This window comes from Equus caballus, chromosome 19 (genome assembly GCF_041296265.1).
Source record: "Equus caballus isolate H_3958 breed thoroughbred chromosome 19, TB-T2T, whole genome shotgun sequence".
Taxonomy (NCBI): domain Eukaryota; kingdom Metazoa; phylum Chordata; class Mammalia; order Perissodactyla; family Equidae; genus Equus; species Equus caballus.
In genome coordinates, this window is record NC_091702.1 from 48,031,437 (window position 1) to 48,056,679 (window position 25,243).

Here is a 25,243-nt window from a genome sequence, read left to right on the forward strand (position 1 = left end):
TTCAGAAATCAGGAGAATTCAAGGACTCTGAGAAATGCTATCCTGTTATAGATTCTCTAACTCTTCCCATGATCTTTGATCTTCTCAATAATACTGAGAACATTGTAAAGGAAGTGCCACTTCAAAGAAATTCACTAAAAATTAAAAAATCTAAGAAAACAAATAGAAATACTATTTTGGGCAATTAAAATAACCTGGACTTCAGGAAAAGGGTGAATGCTTAAGAAACAAATGAAATCTAGTAAGACTATGATTAATCAAAATTCAACAAGCCAAACTCATTAATTTTTAAAAAAGATTCCTTCTGAAGGAACAACATATTCCAGGATGGGTCCTGGAATCTCCATATATTCATTTCCTACGACTTTTGACTTCCAGAATCATGTTAATGATAGCAGATGACGTTATTTTGTTTTGCCTCTAGAAGTTCTCTGTTGAGTTATGATAGATACCTTTTATCATGTTAAGGATATTCTTTATTCCATTTTTTAAGAGAATTTTTAATAAGGAAAGGTGTTTGATACATATTGACATAATCTTGTGGCTTATATTATTTAGCCTCATGAGTGACAAAATTCTTGATTTTGTATCATTAAACTCTCTCTGTATTTCTGTAATGATGACTGAGGCCAAGATAGCAATCACACCACTTCATTTTATAAAGATTTTCAATAATAAGTATTGAAACAAAAAGTATTTTCTCATGAAAGCCCTTGTTAATCAGAAATGTAATAAATCAGAGTCCCTTTGCTAAAACATTAGCTGAGGTTTTACTGAATCATACTACAGAGAATGACCAGTTTGGTCTGCGAGTGTCAGGCTGCAAGAGCACCTTTGGATTGAAGACCCCACTGGGTTTGAACAGTAATATACTGTGTAATCGGCAGACAAGGATACAAATGGAGCATTAAAAGTATATCACTTTAGAAACGGAAACCAGAGTGTGTGAAATCAGTTCTCAAAGCTAACTGCATTGTCCCTATAGTCTAATTTCCCCAAACCTATCAACTCCTGCAGAATACAAGCCAGGCTGAAAAAAATGCTTTGAAGTGACCCAACCCTGCATAGTTTGTGACTAAAAATAGCTCTGAAGGTGACAGAAATGGAAATAATTGTGTTGGGTATCTGGCAATACTTGATTATGATGAAGAACTGTGAGTGATGTAAAATATTATGGAGAGAGAGGAACATTAATCAGAGTCTTGCCATGAGAATTCAATAATGTCCTAGTATAATGAAAGTTACAGATGAGAAGAAAACTCTGGTTTTTGTTTTCTTTTCTTTTTCAGTTGGGAATGGCAAATGTACTTGAAATGCACTGATATCTTCCAATGCAGATTTTTAAAATTGTCAGGTGTGGCCCAATTTACAAAAATAGTTTACTACAAATCTTTTTTTTCTTCTGTCACACGTGCTTTTTTTCTTTTCCTCTTAAGATGTTAATTTATCATGCAAAGATTTTTTTCATTAAGTGCATTAAAGCTCTTGTTTGTACAGGATTTTTCAAATCAGAAGGACTCCCCGTAGTTCCTAAATGTAAATCCTTAGCAAATGACATGCCAAGATGATAGCTCCATTCCGTGTGGAAAAAGGCGAATTCAGACACATCTCAGGATTTTAACCAGGGTTCCAGCCTTTGGGTTGTACAGTGTCTCTGATAAATCTCCTTTATGATAACTTGAGATGGACTGTAATGGAACATTTTGTAGAAGAAACTGGCTTCTAGCAGTTGGATAGTGATGCTGGGAATAAATTTGGTTTCCCTGAATAATGGTTTCTCAAAGCAGTCACAGCTTCTTTAGAAGTTTAGAATTGGTACCATTTCTTATCTTTATATTTCAGCATTAACTGCAAAGAAAAAATAGTCACCATAAGACATTAAAAAAAATCTTTAAAAGTGCTAATCAAAGCAAGCTCATATTGAGTTAGTCATGCATATCTAACTAAATCTCAAAACTTAGAAAACTCTTTTATTTTGTGAAATAAAGCGTGTGTGAAAAAGATTTTTAAAAAACTTAAGCTGTAAAGACTCAGCTGACAGGAAATGATTTTTAATGATTGGGACAAAAAGGAGTGTGTGATCCCAGCCTCTCCTGCCCTCGCACCTTCTTGGGGGCCCGTGTAATCTACCTAAGTGCCTTTTTAGCAGCTGATGCACAAGAGAGACCCGGTATATCAGAATCAATGGATAATTTTCTTTTAAATTATATCCTAAGGTAAAGAAGCATTAACTTATTATTTTTTAAAAACTTTTTTCCCCCAGATACTGAAGGAATTATAAAACTTATAATGAAATTCAATTTACCTTGGTTCTCACACAGGATTACTTACAGAGGCATCTCTGTCTAAGCTTTCTTGTGCAGGACCTGAATGTTTCAAGTTCTTACTGTATGAAGATGCCGATATCTATGTCAGCAGTTTACCTCGTGTGCATGTTTGGAAAATGCTTCGGCGCTGGTCATCATGCCCGCAGTTTTCTCTTCCAGTTCTCCCAGCCTCTGTCCTCTCTCGTCAAGTGCGATCCGTGCACGAGTCAGCTCTCCCATCACTCCTCCAGCAGCGCCTTTCATCCCTTCTATACCACCTGGTCCAGGAATGTGTTGTGCAAGGCTACGGGATGCTTTTCCTGCTGAAGCTTCCCCAACTGGGAATGCAAACCATAGCAATTTAAAACATTTTGTCAGTAATTTAAATAATTGTAGTCAAGTTTATCACCAAAGTACATATATTAAATTCTACTGTCATAATTCTCATTAAAAGAGAGACGTATTTGGTCCTATCATAGATATGTGTTTGGAGATGTTAGCACTTACCCAAAAACTGCCTAAAAAGAGACTGAGAGAGGTATTGTTTCCATATGCATTTTTGTATGTATGGGGGTTCCATACCATATAGCATAATTGCATTTCTTGATGTTGCTGAATTGGGATGCTCACAATATATGTGACCTCATATTTAACCCACACTTGTGTCTGTTCCAATTTCAGGCCTGATCATTTGTTTAAATTTCTGCCCAAGACTTCATGCCAACCTTCTCTGTTCATCTTGGTCTCAGCCTTTGTAAGCCTCAGTTGTTTTTAAATCTGTGTGTGTATAAATACTAGAGAATGGGGTAGATGCATGAGGGACAATAATATACATTTGTTGAAATTTTGTTACTTTATAAAAGACTAAAAATTTCTTCATTACTTACAAAGCTCCAGTTTCATTTAATTTTAATGAAGTAATTTTTTAAATTGAAAGTTAACTTGAGCAATTTAATGAGCATTCCCAAGGATGTAACGTTAGGAATGGAATCTGATCTATTTTTTTTTAAAAAGAGCCTTATTGAGATATAATTAACATACCATAAAATTCGCTCTTTTAAAATGTACAATTCAGTGGTTTTTAGTGTATTCACAGAGTTCTGAAACTATCACCACTATCTAATTTTAGAACATTTTCATTATCCCAAAAAGAGACTCCATCCCCATGAGCAGTCACTTGCCAAAGCCTCCTTGCCCTAGACCCTGGCAACCACTACTCTACCTTCTGTCTCTATGGATTTGCCTGTTCTGGACATTTCATATAAATGGAATCATACAATATGTGGCCTTTTTTGTCTTCCTTCTTTAACCTAGCATGTTTTCAAGGTTCATCCATCTTGTAGCATGTATCAAACTTCACTCCTTTTTATGGCTGAATAATATTCCATTGTGTGGAGGCACCTAGATCTCTTGCATAGTTAAAAAAGTTCAAGAGTAAAGGAGTTTTGATCTGCAGAGCCAAATGGTGGTGAGATATTCTGGAAAATATATTCTTCTTTCTTAAAATGTTCCCTAGTATCTTTCTACTGCTTTTTGATTATTATTCATCAGAGTCTCACTGGCAGATTTTTAAAGTAATTTATTCTGTAGCATTGATAAACCTTGGGTTCTGAATAAAGAATCTGTTTCCCAGCAGTGGTTAAAGGAGGCAGATTCAAAAACATTTTTCCAGACTTTAGTAACCAAATGTCTTCACCCTGCCTTTCAGGTATGAGCTACTTGCAAATGACACATTTATTAGCTTACTCATTGTTTGGATGAATTACATGTGCTGTTTTTGTTAAACTATTTCCTAATATGAAGTGATCCATTTTATTCATGTTTGGTAAACAGAAATAATTTTTATGGTATAGAAGCAAAAAAAAGCTAGTCCAGAATTTGAGATCTCATATTACAGTGTTCCACACACACACACACACACACACACACACACACACATCCATCCACACACAGAAACAGGTCTTCTATTTTGTGATGCAATTTTACAATCAGGAGTTTACTCACAAAGCTCTTCTCTGTCAAATGTTTGCCCACTGCCACCGAACAGTCCCTTCAGAAAGCCTCTGTTCTGAGCTTCTGGTGTCTCTATGGGAGTAAACAAATCTCCTAGCATATCCTGTACCAAATTCAAAGAAAAAAGCATTACAGCAAGGAAAAATAAATTAGTAGATCAAAAGATAACACTGTAGTATGTTAGAGCACATCATGAAAAGACAGTCCACTTTCCATATATTTTTCTGGTGATTTTTGCTTTACTCCCAGTTCTACCTCTGATTTCTTTCTCCACCTCCTTTTTCTTCCCTTCTTCAGTAACTGACGTCCTAAAATTTTCATTTTTCTGCCCTCTTCTCCCTTCTACAATTAGAAAGCATGGGAACCTAATATATTCACCTACGATTAATTTCCACCTTTTCAATAACTACCAATGTAGACTTCTGATCCTTTTTCAGTTACCATGGCCTCTTTCCTGTCCCAGTTCCCTTTCCTGAATCAAGCATGGACTGCCCCATGAAATAGGAAGCCTTTGGTGGTATGTGGGGAAGGCTGAATTTATTTTTATATCAAGTACAAAATTATGAAATGGCTCAGGATAATTTAGATGCGTCAAAATAGGCAGCTACTGCATGGCGAGGTGCAGTTGTTCTCAGTATTTGCTGTGCTTTAGAATGACTGGAGAAGCATTTTGTTAGAAATACAGTTGCTCAGGCTTTATTCTACACATACTAAATTAGAATCTACATAGATGTGCTCTGATTATCTATATTTTTAACTTGCTCTCCAGGTCTTTCCAAAGCAGGCCAAAATTTGAGAACCATTGGTATGAAGGAAGGAACTTGAACCAAAAGTCAGGAGTTCTGTGACCTAATATTAGTCTGTCTCTGAACTGGCAGCATGACTTTACCTTCATCATTTCCCCTCACCTCTCTACTCACCAGGCCTGTGCTCTTCCTCCTGAAACCCTTCTCTTTGGAAATAGCAGCACCACCTACTTAGTTCCCCAAGCCAGAAACGGGGAGTAATGATTAATTCCTTCCTTTCCCTCATTCCTACATCTAATAACTCTCCATTCCAACTGATTGCACTTTATAGCTATTGGCTCTGCTAACTTTTCTCCATCCTCACTGCTGGTTGCCTTACTTCAAGACACTGTTATTTTTGGTCTTAATTTGTTTTGAAAAGTCTCCTAATTGTTCTACCTTCAGTTTTAATTCCTCAAAACGAATTGCCGTACTACAACCAGATTATTTGTTTTAATAAACAAATTTGATAAACCATTTTAATGACTTTCTATTGCCCTCGGCATAAATGCCAGATTCCTTAAGGAGCTTACAAAGGTGCCTAAGATCTGTTCTTGACTGATTCTCCAGCACCATCCCTCCACTCTTTCACTTCCCAACTCTGCACCTTGCTAGTAGTTGCCTGAACCCCTGGGCTTTTGCATGCCACTACTCTGTCGAGAATATCATGACCTTTTCCACCCCCAGCCATCCATTCCTGTGGATAACTCCTAGTCACCATTCACAATCCCCTCCCTTCTGTCCCATCAACCAGGTGCCCCTCTTACACATCTCCCCAGCACTGGCACAGCCATATGTAGAGAGCATTTTCCACAGAGTATTGTGGTTGTCTCTTATCTCTCCCTCCACACCAGCAGGTAGGGACTTGTATCTTGTTTGTTATTGTATTCCTAGAGCCTAGCCAAGTACCAGGTATATGGTAAAAGCTCAATAAGTATTTGTTGAACAGCAATAATAACAACATTTATTATTATTTATTTAAAAAATTGACTGTGTTCCAGGCACTGTGCTCAGTACTTTATGTGAATTCTTACTTACAGTGCTCCAAGGTAGAGCAAACAGGTAGGTTAAGGCAAATGCCCAAAGTTATACAAGTAGGCAAAATACAACTTAAACAGTTCAGAGCTTATACTCTTAACCTCTAAATTATAATGAATGGGTTTTAGTTTTATTATTATAAAATGAAGGAGTTGAACCAATTAAATCTCTAAGATGCTCTTTGAAAATTTTGTGACAATTTCTACTTACCCAAGATTAGATAGGCTTTTATATTTATTCTGTGTCTAGGCTCTGTTTACTGCTATGATCAAAGACAAATGCCCAACTCTAACCCTCAGGATATGTATTTATTTTGTATGGCTCTTAATCAAAATTAAGGTTTTTTTTAAAAAAAGTCCACAAACACCCTGAATTGTATGCAAATTTTTTGTGTGTACATAGATATTCTCCACCCTGGAGGGAGAGTTTATATAATTTTTCAGAGGATTCTCCATAGGCAAAAAACCAAACAGTGAAATAAACAACAAAGAATTAACTATTAATATGTATGATCTTCACATTCTCCCTCTGTTTCTTATTTTTTTCTCTGTTTACCTAGAACCATACTAGAAGCTGGTAGAGTCACAATGATGAACACATATGCAAAACATATCTTAGGGAAGGCATTTTATTGTCTGGCCCAATAATATTTTTAGCTTTTAGATATCTCTCTCATTCTCTCTTTACAACCATGTCCAATGTTTATTCATAAATGTGCCTAACCCACCTGTAGATTATCACACATCTCTTGGCTGTATGTTAACCGCTGAATTTCAGTAGGAGAAACGAGGTATAATGCCTGTCCTTCATTGGTAAAACAAAACGTCCGTGCTATCCTCATGTCTGTCAGTGGCAAGTAATTAACATCCAACATTGGACGAAGACTAGGTAGGCTGAATGGACAAGAGCAAATCCACATTTCATATTCAAGTTGTTAGAAGCTTTTAATTTCTCTGTATAAAATTTGCAGATCTTTACATAAAAACAGTACATTTTTATACTACTATTTTATGGTTTCTTTTTATCCTCTTGAAGTCCCAGTGGTAGTAAACTAGACTTTCACTTAAAATCATATACACAAGGGTCATGGGCACAGTCCTTCTATCTTCATCCACACAGATACCTAACAAATGTCCTTGAAGGATGGACTGAATGCAGTGGCCAGCAATTTCAGGATACTTTTCGCAGCATTTCACAGATTCCTAGTATAGTTATGATCTTTGGTTATCACAGAAACATCATAGCTAGAAAGTGGCTGACTGCATACTTGGTCTGTTTTCCCTTTTTAAGGCAAAACTCCTGAGTCTGAGGAGGTTATGCACTGATCGAGAGGTGAAGTGAGTCCAGTTCACTGTGCCTGGGAATCGAGTGGCTTTGCTTCCCAGTCCTTTACTCCCTCTATACACAGGAAATGAAAATTACCTATGACTTAGGGCACCTGCACTGAAGGCATGCTTAATAAATAAACACGGCCGGGGCTGTAAGGGAATGAGAATAAGTTATAAATAATAGATCAGAATTTGCACATCCAAATGAATACCACTCATCTCAAGTGTCTTACCAAATGGCTATATGCTTATTCTAATGTTGTAGCCAATGATTTTGCTTAAATATTCATCAGAACGTCCTTTTGGATACTGTCAGAGTCAGTTTTATAAACTACTGAAGAAAACCAGTCTCATTGCTTTTAAATCACACCTCTAATGCCAAAAGGAGAAAAATAAATACTTGTAATTAAATCTCAAGCTTTGAAATCATTCTATTGATTCTAGTGTGCACAATGATATTAAATTATCCCAGATCATAAAAATAGCACCTTGAAAAAATAGTACTGATTTCTCTTATCAAAGTAGTTTGTAATCACAATTTAAGCCTTAGAACTTTACCATATAAAATGTGGTAGACCTGAAATCTGTGCTTTTGGAATATACTTTTCATGAGGTTCTAGCTCTGTCCTGTCCAATATGGTAGCCACTAGCCACATGTGGCTATTGAGCATTTGATATGTGGTTCATATGAATCGAGATGTTTTGTTAAGTGTAAATTACATACTGGATGTCAAACTTAGTAAGAAAAAATATATTAAAAAATATATGTTATGATATTTCAAGTAACTAAACTCCTTAGGATATGAGTCCAAAACCAACCCAATTAAACACTCTTCCATGATAGATTCAGTCAAATTAGTGGGCAGTGGTGGGGAAGAGGTTCCAATGGACTTTTCTGATAAGCTACGTTCTTGACTATTTAGCATAATAAAAGTAAGCCAAGATAATAAAATTAAAAAGATGTAATCACTTTAGGTAGGAAAAAAGTAAGTCAATTGCTAAGGGCTAGGAAACAAGTACTGTTAAAGCTGAAGAAAAAAAAGAATAGATTTTTTTCTGTGCAGGGACACTTTTATAAGGAAAGTGTCAAGTGACTTAAGATGGTTCTCACTAAAAATGGCTTTTACTGAGGCAGGCCTGGTGGTGTGGTGGTTAAGTTCACGGACTCCATTTAGGCAGCCTGGGATTCACAGGTTCAGATCCCAGGCGTAGACCCATCACTGCTCCTCAAGCCATGCTGTGGTGGCATCCCACATAAAGTGGAGTAAGATTGGCACAGATGTTCACTCAGGGCCAATCTTCCTCACACACACACACAGACACACACACAAAAGGCTCTTACAGCCTAGTTTGAGAACGCATACATAGATAAGCCTCTTGTATCTCTCTCTACTCTTTTCTAGGTCTAGGCACATTAGCACATAAGCAATCATTAACTACTTGCCATCCATCAGAAAACTGGGACTTGAGGAGATGAGGCTCAGTATAGTTAAGTTCTGATAGGGTCTGCGAAGATCTGGGAATATGCTTAGCATGGGAAGATGATCAGTCAGGAGCATGGCAATTTGTAGGATTCAGTTCCTCAAGCCACATATTATTTCCTAGCCACACCTTATATGTTACTAAAATTATGTCAAAATCATTTCCTTTTCAAATGCTTTTGAGATCCTCAGGAGCACATGAAGAGTTTCTACTAGGGAATAATAATAAAGTACCATTATCACGTAAAGCAGCTTTTACAAAGGGCAGAGGAAGACAGAGAGATCATCTCTCCTGTTGCTATGACTCCTGTTGCTTTTTAAACTCTCTCTTGTTTTTCATTTCTCAAGAAATCTCCCTTCTCATAAACGTAGATGGTAGCACATATTCATTTAAATAGAAATTAATTTTCAGATATACTCAATACCATATAAGAAAACGACACTAAAATTTTGCAAAAACAGGGAAAGTAATCATTTTCAAGCTAAAATCTCAATTGTGACGTAACAGTTTAATGTCTTTTAATTAAAAACAAATTTTGAGTGACTAAATGTGAGCTTAAGGGAGGGTAGGGGGTGTGTGTGTATGCATTTTTATTTTTCACAAACTAAGGCGTATCTAGGAGTTAAGTCATCATTTTCAAACAAGACTGGAATGACCTTCATCAGAAATCTCTAAAAATACTTTGAGAAAGAGAAACCAGATAAAGAGAGAAAGAACCAGAACTATATAAGAGAATGAGCAGACCATAAATGATTGTTTTTATTTTTTGAAAACTTTCTCTGCTAACTACTTCTCCTTGGCTTATAAATCTACTCACGTCTCCCCTATTAAAGAAAATATAACAGCAAAAACACTTCCAAAAACCTAGTTTTGCTCTTGAACTACTTTCCTGTCTCTCATCTCTCCCTTTGCCACAAAATATCCTGAAAGCATCATCTACACCAGGAGTTGGCAGACTTTCTTTAACAGGCCAGGTAGTAAACATTTTAGGCTTCGTAGGCCATGTGGTCTCTGTTGTAACTATTCAACTCTGCCCTGTTGTGCAAAAGCAGCTACAGACAATATGTAAACAAATGAGTGTGGCTGTGTTTCAAAAGAACTTTATTTATGGACATTGAAATCTGAATTTCATATAATTTTCACATATCATGAAGTAGTCTTCTCTTTGATTTTTTTCAACAATTTAAAAATGTAAAAATCATTCTTAGCTTGCAGGCTGTGCTCTGTCAGATTGTGGGGAGGGCAACGTAGATATGGCCTGTGGGCTGTAAGTTTGTCAACTCTTGATCTGCCTCTATTCTTGCGCCCTTGAAAATTTAGTTTTTGCCTCCACCATGCCCCTGAGATTTGCTTTCTCAAAGATCACTAATATCCTACTAGTTGCCAGGTCTAGTGTTTTTTCTTGTACCCAAATTCTTTGGCCTCTCTGCTATATCTGAACCTGTTGACCATTGTTTTTGTGGTCTTTTATCCTTTGTTTTGATACTCTTGTACCCTTTTTATTTGATGCAGTTACATATTCTGGTCCTTTTTCTCTCTCTTTGATGACTTTTCAACCTCCTTTGCTGGATCTTCTTTCTTCCACCACATAAACGTAGACACATCCCCAAGTTTTTGTCCCCAGATCAATCTATTTCTCCTCTCTTTTTAAACTATCTTCTTTGATGATCTCATTTACTGCCATAACTTTCACGAATACATTTACATAGACAACTTCCAGAGCTGGATCTTCCACCTGTATTTTTCTAAGAGTCCAGACCTTAAATTGCTTGCTAAACTTCTTCAGGATGGCGTATAAGCACTTCAGACTCCAAGCATTCATTCTCAATTAATTCTCAAACTTCTCATTATCAGCCTTTCCAAATTCTCCTGACTTTCCTATCTGCTAATGACATCACTGTTATCCAGGTTCACAAAATTTTTTTTAACCTTTATGTTCTCTTCTAGCCCTGAGATTTTTTGATGACCTCCAATACTTTCTATAACCAATCAGTTTTACATTAAGCAAGTTTCCCTTGATTGTCCCTCACATCTAGTCTCGCCTTGCCTGCTAGATAGCTACCACTTCAGTTCAAAAGACCATCCCCAGCCCTCCCTCACGTCACTTCCTAGTGCTTAGCCAGAACCAGTTAATGACCTGCTTTAAAAACCCCATTTCCTATTTATTGATAATGTCAAGCTCATTAGCCTGCCATTAAGGGTCCTCAACAATTTGCCCCAATCTACCTTTCCAGTTTACTTTCCTTCCAACAACTCCTTTTTTTATAAAATATATTCAACTATCTCATGACTGAACTCTGGGGACTTAGTTTTGACTAGAAGATTCAACTCTACATTTCCTCTTTTGGAATATACATGTTCTTTATGTTATAATTACTTGTGTACCTGTCTTCTCTCCCCAATTTGATAGTAAGCTTCTTAAGGATTAGGACTATGTTTTACTAATTTTTACATCCTTCACAGGCCAGTATGCTTAATTGTCTCGGTGATTTTTGGAACTAGGTGAGATATTAAAATGGATGACAGTGACTTCTACATACTATATGTTTATTAAGTGTTTGCTAAATTCATAAAATTATTAGGTAATTATTGTATCTCATGAATTTTACTTCAATTCACTAACAGTATAATAAAATCTCTTAGGTGATACCTTATTATAAATGTGGTCAAAGAGTATAAACTTCCAGTTACAAGATGAATAAATTCTGGGGATCTAATGTCTAGCATGGTACATATATACATATAGTTAACAATACTGTATTATATACTTGAAAGTTGCTAAGAGAGTAGATCTTAAAAGTTCTCACCACACACACACACAAATGGTAACTGTGTGAGATGATGGATGTGTTAACTAACCTTAGTGTGGTAATCATTTTACACTATAAGCAATATCAAATCATCACATTGTATACCTTAAATTTATACAATGTTATATGTCAATTATATCTAAATAAAGCTGGAAAAAAATAAGTTGTCTGATGACTTTTGATAAAGTGTCTGTTCAGTAGTGGTCTCACCATTTCCAAGACTTGCAACCTTAGGCAAACTAAAACTTTAATTTATTAACATATGTAAAATGGAGGATGCAAATATTACTTTATTTTCCTATATCCTAGAGAAGGTATAAAGACCAAATTAAATTTTGTAAGCAAAATTCTTGGGTGGACTATGAAACTGGACTATAGTCCAGTTGTCCAAATGAAGGTAACAGTTCATTTCTTTCTTCTTCTTTTTTTTTTGTGAGGAAGACTGTCCCTGAGCTAACATCCATGCCAGTTTCCTCTACTTTATATATGGGATGCTGCCACAGCACAGCTTGATGAGGGATGTGTAGGTCTGTGCCTAAGACCCAAAGCTGTGAACCCTGGACTGCTGAAGCAGAGCATGTGAACTTAACCACTACGCCACAGGGCTGACCCCCAATACTTCATTTCTTTTCCTTGCAGTTTATTAATCTTTATATTTCCAGTGCCTAGCATAGCATCTGGGAGATACCATATGCTCAATAAATGTTTGTTGAATGAATGTGTTAATGACTGGAAAATCACTCTTTCCCTAGATTCCTTGATGTCAATTAAAATATATATTTCATTCGTAATGCAAAGCATATTTAGCCAAAAAGCAAAAACAAAAAATAAAAAACCCAAACTCTCCTCAAATTGTTGAACAATAAAACATTCACAAACATAATGAAACAATGATCTCAGGTTGCTTCTTGATAACATCTTGCACATTACACACTTTTCAAAATTGTACCTTGCTGGCACTATTGTGATTACCAGATAATTTATAAAGAAGGCAAGTACCTCATTATCATGATATGCCCATTGGCACAAAAGCATGCCAAGCAGGCACTGTTACACATGACCACCACATCTGCTTGCAGTATAAAAGATGTCTCGGTGATGTTATGAACATAAAGGCAAGTCTGAGAAGGCAGTGAGAAGACTTTGGCTTGTTTTTCTGAGCAGATTATTGTATACTGATGATCTCCTATTTCTTGGGACGGAGAGGGGCAGTTCATGACCAGTTTCCTTCTCCAAGATTTTTCATTTTCATCTATGTTGTTTGGATCCCTCCAAACTTCATATGGCGGTTGCATTAATCCGCCAGTTCGGTCCATACAGGAGAATGTTAGAACAGCTCCTTTCAATGAGAGGAATGTACCTATAAAAACAATTTCATATCACTGGCACACGAAAATCTTTCTAAAACAGCTGCTATTCTTCTATGGGCAATAAATGTTTTATGTTATGATAATTTATATCTATAGTGTCATAATATAGATTATTATCACAATTAGATTTGTGAGTTCATGTTATTCAACTCAGAATCACAGAATATTGAGTCAAAAAGGAGTCTAAGACATCAACTTGTGAAATTCTCTCATTATATTCATGAGAAAACAGAGACCCAGAAACATGACGAGACTTGGGCCAAGTCACATAGCAAGTTAGTGGCTAGCCTGGACTAGAACTCAGGTTTCCCAATTCCGAATTCAGTATCAATATTCTCTCACTATACTATATAGTCCCCCTTAAAATCCTTTTTTAAAAAGCAAATTTTAGAAAATTTTAAATTTTCATTCATTGAAATAACTTCAACTGAAAAAATAATCATGCCATCTGATTCCATTTCCTTATTTCATAGCTCATTTACTAGAAAATGATTTTATTTTTCTTCTGAAATTGAAGACAGAATAAATTTCATGAAATCTCAACATCTAGAGATCATGCTAGCAATTCTGATTGAATGAAAAAAAAAATTCCTTTGGTTCTTAGGTAGGCTTATGCATCTTTATACAGAAAAGAGGTTTACTCACCTGGATCCTCCAAGGTTGAATATCCATGCCAGATTATTACCTATGAGTGATTTTTACCAGTCCTGGAGGACAGGATACTTTAAGGCTTAGGAGGTAACTTGGGATAGATTGACCTCTGGACATTTCCTGACTCTCCCCCAAGCGGTGCCCTAGCAGGCTTTTCTTACCTTTGTCCTTTGACATGATATAGAGAGGAAGGGGGTGAACCCAGGCTGATCTGCCTCAAGAGTGTACATGCAACAGAGACTTGAAAAGGGAAAGGTGATATAGAAAAATGTATTCTATTTAGAAAGTACTTTATAATTTAAAATACTTAAAATTTATCAGATTCAAAATAACATGTTTGGATGATTTAACATCTCAGTTGTATTTTTAAATCCACTTTAAAACTAGGCAGCCTGTAAATGTCCAACAGGGGTAGCTGAAGAGGATGAGAGAGTAGGCATTTAGGTGCTTCGGTCTGAGGATCAAGGCACAAAGGAACAGCTCTCCCGACCTCCCACGAAGAAAAAATAATGCCAAAAGCTAGGATGAATGATTTAATTAGAATTCATCTAGGATTGATCCTTCTATTCTATAAAACCACCTTTCCATAAATACCTGCTGCCACGGGCAGACTTTTCTAAGTGTAAATATCTCAGCATCCTCAATTTAGAGATAACCTAAAGCAGGTTAAAACGACAAGAAATCTACATTTTGGAAGCCATTTTGTTTATACCTTACTCTCACAATCTGTCAGCATCAAAATGACAGTTTCTCAATAAGCTGCCCTTGCCAAAACAGCTGCTTTGTTTCCTAATTTGTGGCAAAATGCTTTGATTATATTCTGTTCGTTAGGTTTATACAGGGCTTATGTCTTCCCAAGAATGTATTATTAATCTTTATAACTCTTTTATCTTTCCTAACTTAAAAAAAAAAAAGCAAGTCCAAATTATGAGCTGCTACTCTTTCAGAAATACACTTCGTTACAAAGTAAGCTTAAATTTAAGGGCTTCTATAATAAGATCCTAACAATTCAGTCTACAGTAAATAATTAACCACACAATTAATTAGGACTTTCCTCTTAAAGAAGGTCTCAGTAGCTAGATGTGTATCTTACTCCAGCTTTCCAAATTACCAGCCCTCCCCACTACAACCTTCATTCATTCAATCAACAAATACTTATTGAGGGCCTACTATGTATTCTAGGCTCTGTTTTAGGCACAGGGAATACAATAGCGAATAAAACAAAAATCCTTACCTTTATAGAACTTACTTTCTATGATAGAGACAGACAGCATACATGCTAAAAAGTATATATATGAGATATTAGATAGTAATAAGTACTAAAGAACAAAGTGAAGCAGAAAGGGGGACATGAACTGTTGGGAAAAGGTGGGAGTAAATTTTAAATCGAGTAGAAGGTGTTATGGACTAAATGTTTCTGCCTCTCCCCTCCTCCAAATTCATATGTTGAAGCCCTAACCCAGTGTGGATGTATTTGGAGATGGGGCCTCTAAAGAAATAATTAAGGTTAAATGAGGTCATAAGAGTGGGGCCTTGACCTGATAAAATTAGTGTCCTTATAAGAAGAGACACCAGAGCGCGCTTGAGCACTCTCTCTCTCTCTCTGTGGGGACACAGTGAGAAGGCAGCTGTCTGCAACTCCAGGAGAAAGCTCTCATCAGATACCAACTGATGGGCATGTTGATTTGGGACTTCCAGTCTCCAGATGTGTGAGAAAATAAATTTCTGTTGTTTAAGCCACCCAGTCCGTGGTATTTTGTTGTGGCAGCCTGAGCAGACTAATTCAGAAGAGAAGGTTTCTTTGCATCATACTGTGGGAATTATGGCTCAGGAAATCAGCACAAAATGCTGATATTCTGTACTCTGATTATCCTTCATCTCTGACCCAGGAGTCTCACGTTTTCTATCAGCATCCATGAAACTGGCAACCTAACTTTATCAGCTTGCAAATAAAGTAAAATTTAAAACTCTTTACAGATCTTGACTTTCTAGAGCAGTGAAGGATAGACTCATAGATGATGAGATCAGAGAGGTAATATGGAGCCAGGTCATGTAGGGTCTTGTAGACACTTAACAGGATTATTCTTCCTGCTGGGCGTATCCTAAAGGGCGTCAAGGTTGGAGGAAGGGAAAGCAGTTAAGAGGTTAATACAATAATTCAGGTGAGAGGTGGATAGAGGCTTTCTCAAACCAGGTGGTAACAGTAGAGATGGTGAGAAATGGTCAGAATCTGAGTATATTATAAAGATGAAGCCAACAGAATTTGCTAATAAATTTGTTTTAGAGTGTGAAAGAAACATAGCAGTCAAGGATGATTCTAATGTTTTTCACCTGAGAATTGGAAAGATGGAATTGCCACTAATAGATGTGGGAAAGACTATGGGAGAAAGGAATATCAGGAACTCAGTTTCGGACATGTTAAATTTGAAATGCCTATTCGACATCCAAGTGGATGTCAAATAACTGGATATCTATGCCAGAAATTTGGGGATAGGTCCAGACTATAAATATAAATATATGACCTATTAGATTATAAATGACATTTAAAGTCATAAGGCTGACTGATTCCACCTAGGGCTTGAATATAAATAGGAAACAGAAAAGTTTCAAGAAGTCAGTCTTTAGTATTCTGATGTTTTAAGTCCAGTGAAATGAGGAGGAACCAGCAAAGAGGACTAAGAAGGAATGGCTAGAAAGGTAGGAAGAAAACTAGGTCAACAAAGTGTTCTGGAATCCAAGAGAAGTGTGTTAAGGTACAGGGGATGGTAAACTATAATATGTTGCTGACATATCAAGTAAGATGTGGCCTGAGAACTGACCGTTGGATTTAGCAATGAGGTCAGTGGTGACCTATATAGGAATATCATTGATTGGTGTGGGAGAAAGCTTGATTAGAATAGACCCAAGAGAGAATAGGAGAATAAAACTGGTCAATAGTGAATATAACACAACCATTTCAAGGAATTTTGCATTAAAGAAAAAGTGAAATGGGACATTATAGAAGAATAGTTCAAGAAAGGGTTTTTCTCTTTTAATGAGAGAAACAACAGCATGTTTATATGCTGATCTAGTAGAAAGAGAAATATTTATTATAAATAGATAAATATTATATATAAAAATTATATATAATAATATAATTATATAAAGGAAACAGAGGGAAAATTGCTGGATTGACTTTCTTGAATTGGTGAAACGGGGTAGAATCTAGTGTACCCTGGAGAAGCTGGCCGAGTTGGGAGCTTACACAGTTAAGTCATAATAACAGGAGAGAATATAGAGGCCATGGACATATAGACAGGTAACTTGGTAGATATGGTGGTGGCAGCTGCTGAAGTTCTTATCGGATTGTTTCAAGTTTCTCAATAAAAGAGAACACATGATCATTAGCTGAGATTGAAAACAGTGGAGAAGGTGTTGGAGGTTTGAGGAGAGTGGAGAAAACATGAGATTGTTGTTCAATAGGCTGGGAGAGAGGACTAGGGAAATATAGTATGACTATCCAGCAGCACAGAAGCCCACTTGAAGTTATTGATAATTTATTTCAAAATGAGACTATTTTGTGTGGTTATATATTTTCTCCAGCCATATTCATCTAGACACACAGGTATAGAAAGAAAGTAGGTAGAATTAAATTTAACCAGGATTGTGATTAGGCTGAATATGCCTGTGTGATATTATGATTTATAATAAACATATACTTGGCCTTTATCCCAGTTTCCGGCACAGAGCTCCTAAAACCCTTGGAATTTTGGGTTTTAAGCAACACCATTTATTTGCTGTTATGGCCAGGAATGGATATTTCACACCAGGGCTTTTCGCTACCATTTTATTTTTTTCCCCTATTTATGACTAACTTCTAGTCTTTATAACTCTTTTATTTTGGCTCTTTTCCCCCATCTGAACTTTTCAGTTCTGGCCCCTGTCCCATAACTCTGGCCTTTGTCTCCTCACTCCTGACCACACTCTGCTCTCTAGGGTGAGGTGGTGAGTCCAGGCTGGGCAACCCCTTCACCTGCCACTGATTCACCCACTGGGCTTGCATAATATTTACTCTTTTTTTATGTTAATGAGGCGAGTTTGGGACCTCACCTAAGGATGGGGGCTGATTGCCAGGAGGAGCCAACCATGTGATTAGAGGGTTGGCACTTTCAGCCCCAGCCCACCTCCACTCCTAGGAGAGGAAAGGAGCTGGAGATGGAGTTCAGTCACCAATGGCCAATGATTTAATCAATCATGCTTGTGTAATGAAACCTTCATAAAAACCCAAAAGGAAGGGGTTTGGAGAGTTTCCGGGTTGGTGAACAGCTGGAGGTGTGGGGAGGGTGACACTTCTGGAGAAGACATGGAAGCCCTGTGTTCCTTCCCACATACCCTGCCCTATGCATCTCTTCCATCTGGATAGTCATCTGTATCCTTTCATAATAAACTGGTAAACAGTAAGTAAACAGTTTTCCTAAGTTCTGTGAGCTGCTCTAGCAAATTAATTGAACCCGAGGAGGGAGTTGTGGGACCCTTAGATTTAAAGCCGATAGGTCAGAAGCACCGGTGACAACCTAGATTTGCGAATGGCATCTGAAGGAGGGTGGGCAGACAGTCTTGTGGGACTGAGACCTTAACCAATGGGATCTGACAGAATTGAGTTAAATTGTAGGACACCCAGCTGGTGTTGCAGAGAACTGCTTGTTGTAGGGAGAAACTTCCGCATATCTGGTGTCAGAGTGTTGTGAGTGTGGTAGTCGTGTGAGAGTAAAGGAGACACACAGGAAAAAGACACAGAAGAAGGAAGGACTTGGATTTTTCCCTATCCAGGAGGAAATAACTGTAGGTTTTCCCCTCTCAGGATGTAAATTTGCATTTGTAAGATTAGCATCACCTGGGAGCTTATTAAAAATGCAAATCCTCAGACCCTACCCTAGACCTACTGAATAGAAACTCTGGGGGTGGGATCCCAATAATCTGCATTGTGACAAACCCTACAGGTGATCGTGATACAGACTAAAGTGACAGCTACTGGAATGGATAATCTCTAGGTGCTTTCCCACTCTAAAATTCAATGATCTAGTGCACTTCAAATTTCCATATCATTGATGAAAATTTGTTGTCAAGACAATCAAGATAAATTAATGTGAAACGATTCCTCAGAAAAGAAAAATGGGCTTTTCTTTTCTTGAGAGGTCTTTGATTATTGATTCAATCGCCTTATTACTTATAGGTCTGTTCAGACTTCCTATTTCTTCACAATTCAGTCTTGGTAGGTTGTATGTTTATAGGAATTTACCCCTTTCTTCTAGGTTATCGGTTTGTTGGCATATAATTGTTCATAGTAGTCTCTTATGATTTTTTTATTTCTGTGGTACAGTTGTAATGTCTCTTCTTTCATTTTTGATTTTATTTGAGTCTTCTCTTTTCTTCTTAGTCTAGCTAAAGGTTTTTCAATTTGGTTATCTTTTCAAAAAACCACTTCAAAAAACTTAAGTGGGCTGAGGATTTGAATAGACATTTCTCCAAAGAAAACATATAAATGGCCAACACGTATGTGAAAAGATGTTCAATGCTACTAATCATCAGGGAAATGCAAATCAAAACCACACAGATATCATTCTATACCTGCTAGGATGGCTATTATCAAAAAAGCAGAAGACAACATTTTCAAGAATGTGAAGAAATTGGAACCCTTACACACTGTTGTTAGGAATGCAAAATGGTGCAGCCTCTATGGAAGACAGTATGGAGGTTCCTAAAAAAATTAGAAATAGAACTATCGTATGATCCAGCAAACTCACTTCTGGGTATTTACGCAAAAGAACTGAACTCAGGATCTTGAAGAGATATTAGCACTCTCATGTTCCTTCACAATAGCCAAGATGTAGAAACAACTTAAACGTCCACCAACAGATGAATGGATAAAAAAAAAAAAAAAAAGTGGTATATACATGCAATGAAATATTATTCAGCCTTAAAAAAGAAGGAAATCCTGTAATATGTGGCAATACGGATGAACCTTGAGGAAATGAAATAAGACAGTCAGAGAAGGACAAATACTGCATAACTCCACTTACCTGAGATATCTAAAAAAGTCAAACTCATGCAAGCAAAGAATAGAATGGTGGTTACCAGGGCCTCAGGGGAGGGGAAATGAGGAGTTGCTAATCAATGGATATAAAATTTAGGTTATGCATGATGACTAAATTCTAAAGATCTGCTGTACAACATCGTGCCTACAGATAATAATACTGTATTGTACACTTGAAAATCTGTTAAGAGGGTAGATCTCATTTTAAGTGTTCTTACTACAATAAAATAAAATAAAATAATAAAATAAAAATGGAACTAACACCATTGACAAGCTTTATGTGCTTAGTGCTTTTCATGAGTTATCTCAGGTAATCCTCCCAACAACTGCTTAGGGGAGGCTATCCTGGATTTTTTTAGGATCCTGAAGCTCACAGAAGTTAAATGACTGTCACAAATCACCCACAGAAATTGGCAGAGCTGTAATCTAAATCCAGGGCTTTCTGGATCTAATGCTTATGTATTTTTTGTTCTTGTTTTTAAAATTATACTTTATGGCTTCTCAAGACATAAGATCAAATTGCAAAGTAAATAATTCTGCTCTTTTTTTGTTTTGATTTTTTTCCTGACCATATGGAGAAAATACAAGAGTATCCTCAATGACTAAAAGTTTAGCAGAAATAATTTAAGGTATGTATCTACCATTCTCATCTGTAAGACTATGCTTTTGAAAATTCAGCCTTAACTAAAGTCATAATTTTTAATCTCCTATTTGTTTGAAAAGATATTTTCCTCATTTTCAATTTGTATTTCCATAGTTCAAGGTTATCTCTTCCTTTTCAAGCTTCCTTATGTAAAATAGAAAGTTTTTGTTTTGTTTTGGATTTGGTTAAGTCTGAAAAAAAGATGTAGAATTACAAATATCTCAAGGCTATACCCCCAAGGAAGGATGTATATAATTGACAAATAGTCTTTCAATATTTGCCAGCAACACATCTACAAAGTTACTTACTATTCCTACTTTATTAAGAACTGTATATCTAGATCATTGGATTTTCACAAAGAAATTACATATTTTTTCATCTCTCCATTTAAGAAGGGATCTCATTCTGGGAAAAGTTTGAATTCATGACAGTAGCAAATGACAAAAGGGTACATGAAGTTTCATTTGTTTTTGATAGGACCTGGAGAGAATTTTGTTTTGCTTTTTTTATTCAATGAATTAAAAATATCTAAAAATCTTAATTGCTTCCTATATGTGTTAGTCTAGTCATTAAGGGCTTAGACAGATTCCCTACTTCACACTCAGCAGTTTCAAGTGACATTATATCTACTTTAGGGAAAATATAATTTCTACAAACACACACAATATGACTAGTAATAACAGTTGTAAACACTTAACAGTGCTGCAACCTATAAATGGGGAGTGTGTGTTTATTTTTTTGTATTAGGCCATGATTATATTCAAATATAATCATTATGTTTGATCGAACTGTATTTATACTGTATTAGTTTTTATTGTAATTTGTGAGAGATATAATACATAAATTTCACAAATATGTTTGAAATATACACATTTTATACTGAAAGGCCCTAACTAAATACTTTAATATAATGAAGTTTCTCATCAAGGTTTAGATTTAAGCTTAAAAATCGAATCCTTCTCATTTTAACTAAATGACAAAGCCTGTTAACTAGTTTCATATTATATCTGTGACATAGCACATTAACCCACTTTTACATTTGCATAAATTAACTTACTAGTTCTTCATCAGAGAGCTGGACTTTAAAGGAATTAAATGCTGGCAAATAAGTTTGACCTAGGGAGTGGGCTGGGAAAAGTCTAGAGGAAGGTAGGTCTAGGAGATATTCCTGTCAACACGCAAAAGACAACACAAAAATACTGGAAGAAAAAGAAATAGTAAAGAAAAGGAGAGAAGATCATCTCTGGTATACTTTTGCATAGGCTTAATGTCGTAAATATACATATGAAAACACAAAAATATACCTAAGCTTACATACTATTTAATAAAAAACAATTAGTAAATGAAAATCATATTTTTAGTATACAAAGGAGCAAAAGCTATAGAGAAAATATGAGGTAAGTCCATTTACACGAATCCTTACTTTTAACTTTTCTTTATCTGCCTTTCTTTAAGTGAGGCATCACACATCACCTCTACCTCCAACACCTCAAAATGCAAGGCCCAGGTCTAGAGTGATTTGGGCTGAGTCCTTGTAAGCAATTGTACTTGTTCTTTATCTAGGATTAGATATAGGGCACCTTGTTGGTATGCTAATGGTTGACAGTATTAATCACATTTAATGGAATTAATTTAGCGATGACAGCTTTTCCAATTCCCTAGTTCCCAAGGTTTCATTAGTATAAGCTGTTTGGATGATGACTTCTACTTGGCTTTGGCTGGATTTATTAATCTGTGCTTGCCCTGTTCCTATCTTACACTCAGTCCTTTAAGGTCTGGCAGACACTGTTGAAGGCAGAGCCAGATTTCTCATGAAGCCATTGAAGCTTAAACTTCAGGGCCTTTCACTAGCACTGGTTCCAAGGCCCAGAAAGGACCCTAATGATGTGTTCACATGTTCATGTGTTTTTATTAAATCTGTGAAACTAAAAATTTTAACACAATCAAGTTAAAATTTCCTTCTCTTTCCACTCTAACTTTCCTCCAGTTAGGTGACACTGTAGTGGACAAGCATCTCAGGAATTTAGACAAGAAGAAATTGAGATGGAGTACATTAGTTTGGGTTTAGTGAGATATATTTAGGTGGTTCACAGACACTACCATGTCTAGGTTATTGCTAGCCTTCCAGGTACAGGAATGGTTCCCTGGAAAAGTCCTGCTACTCTGATGCAACTCAGTATCATTTTGACATGAAAGCCTAGGGCTGGAGGTCATATTACAAAAGCATATTATGTCAACATTAGAAATATGTAGATAATATAGAACGAACGATTTGAAATTTGAAATGCATGGAGCCAAAAGCTAGTCTGTAGAAAATTCCTCCAAATCTTACAGGTCACACAAGAAACTTGATACAGGTTTTCTGAAATTTTGACAAAAAACATGAAAGTTCGTATGACATTTACCAATGATAGATGATTGACAGGTGGTAAAGAGAGAAAAAGGAAGTGAGGAAATAAGACTGGCTGGACCAGGGACCTGGTGCTAGGAAGTAGCAGGAAATAAGATTAGAGAGGTAGAACAGGGCTGAGCTTATAGAGATCATTGATTTCTGAGACATAGAGCTTGAAACTGCTTCTATGGGTGAGTGAAAGACATCAGAGAACATGGGGCATGGAAATTAGGTGATGAAAACAATACCAGAGTAAGACCAGTGCAGAGGCAGTGAGTAAATGGTATCAGAAAAGAAGAAACTGAAGTGATAGAAGTCATTTAGGTAGTCTCATGGCACTAAAAATAGAAATGGGGAGAGTGGCAAGAAGAACTGGTTTGAGAGTAAAGAGAATGAATTTATTTTGAGGAATCTTAGTTTAATGATGAGTTTAAATCTTGATCATAAGACATCTAATTTTTTGACAAAACAGAGCTACTCACTTAATGTGGCAGAATTGATAATTACAGAATAATTTTTAGCTGGCAGCACAAAGCATTAAGTAGAAATAAAATACAATTTAAAATGAGTCTCTGAAAAACAAAGGGGTGGGAAATTTTTGGAGGTGATGGATGTATTTATGGCATAGATTGTGGTCATGATTTCATGGATGTATACATTATCTCCAAACTCAAGTCATTTGCCTCGAATAGATACAGCTTTTTGTATGTCAATCATACCTCAATAAAGTAGCTTAAAAAAAATAAGTCTCAGCAAATGTCTCACAGAATTATTGCTGGAGAGTAAAATTCCAAGGGGTGAAAATGTGGAGGCGGAGAGGGGACAGAGAAGGGGGTAACTTTGCTAGTGGCAGAATTTTCATTTTTTTCCTCTGTGTTTTGATTTTTTACAAACATGAAATTTTTAAGAACCAGCACTTGAGAGACAAAAAGCATATCATGTCGTAATTTTTGTGCTGAAAAAAAAAAATCCACTGAGCTATAAAGTCTTTTCCAATTCCTTAACATAGTTTATATGATCCTCTAATCTTCCCCTGACTACTTTTCTAGCCTCATCTAGCACCATTCTATCTCTAGTCTTTAGCTATGCCACGTTCTTTTTACCTCTAGGTTTTATCATGCTGTCCTTAATTAGTCTTAAACATCAGTGCTGTGCACATCTCCCTCCCAAACCTGTCCATCTCCCACTTCAGATATCTGCTTTGTTAGTGGGGTCTTCCCTGATCCCCCTCCCATGCTGCCACAGTACTCTTTACTTCTCTGTAAAGAGTTTGTAAATTATCTTTGTAAACTGTATTACAATTACAAATTATAATTGTAATTATCTGTTTACTTTTGTTCTTCTCTACAAATATCTGAGAACAAAAACCACTGTGTGTCCTGACCACCATTGTATCCCCAGTGTTTAATTCAGTAGTATGGGCTTGGTAAATGTTTGTTGAATGAATGGATGAATAAATTTCAAAATGGATTTTATTCAACTTTAAGGAAATTGCTAGACTCAGATGCATTTTCTGAGGCCAACTGATAAAAGGTTATTCACCAATGTTTGGCAGGAAAAAAAAATGCATTCAAGCCTGAGAGCATGTAACCCACTTCAGCACTGCCAATGGAAGAGGGAAACACCTCCAATTCCAAACCTTTTTTAATGGCTCCCACAATCCGGAGCAGTCCCAATGGGGTAAGGGCTAGTGGAGCAGGGAGAGGATGGAGAGTAGATACTGGAAAGAGAGTGAAGAGTGGGAGTCAAGAAGTGAGCTGCGAAGGAAGAAGGGTTGAGTTTTCTACTTTAAATTTGAATTGGCTTTCTGTCACCCCTATCTTTTCTTATGAAACTGCACCCTCCTTTTTCCTTTTTACTGCCATAAATTATGGCTTCCAGTTAGGCATTCCGTCTTTCCATGGTTACATATAAAACAGATCTGAACCCAACCTCATAGTTTTCTCCTTTATAGGTACCTCTTTTTTTTTTTAATCAGTAAACTTTATTTTTTTAGAGTAGTTTTAGGTTTACAGAAAATTGAGCAGATAGTGCAGAGAGTTCCCAAAAGCTCCCTGTCCTTTCCTCTATTACTGACATCTTGTACCAGTGTGATACATTTGCTAAAATTGTGTGTCTCTCCCCACAAGTTCTTATATATGTTGAAGGCCTAAACTGTAGTACCTCAGAATGTGACCGCCTTTGAGACAGAGCCTTTAAAGAGGTGATTAAATTAAAATGAGGCTGTTAGGGTGGGCCCTAATCCAAACTGACTGGTGTCTTGCTAAGAAGAGGAGGTTATGACATAGAGGGAGACAGCAGAAGTACATGCATACAGAGGGGCTGTCATGTGAGAACATGGCCAGAGGGCGG

The 25,243-nt window shown here is 36.5% G+C and overlaps 1 protein-coding gene across 24 annotated transcripts in view; it reads right to left on the bottom strand.

The window, feature by feature from the left end:
- Positions 1–1,348: 1,348 nt before the first annotated feature.
- Positions 1,349–25,243, bottom strand: part of STXBP5L (syntaxin binding protein 5L) — a 349,911-nt gene continuing 326,016 nt past the window's right edge. For all 24 annotated transcript variants that reach the window (XM_023623677.2, XM_070243721.1, XM_070243724.1 and 21 more), the window contains 5 exons: positions 12,762–13,122; positions 6,870–7,035; positions 4,311–4,422; positions 2,424–2,644; positions 1,349–1,848 (listed from right to left, as the gene is read on the bottom strand). In XM_023623677.2, the coding sequence (XP_023479445.1) occupies positions 1,807–1,848; positions 2,424–2,644; positions 4,311–4,422; positions 6,870–7,035; positions 12,762–13,122 (902 nt within the window). In that variant the 3' untranslated portion in view covers positions 1,349–1,806. The remainder of the gene's footprint in view (positions 1,849–2,423; positions 2,645–4,310; positions 4,423–6,869; positions 7,036–12,761; positions 13,123–25,243) is intronic.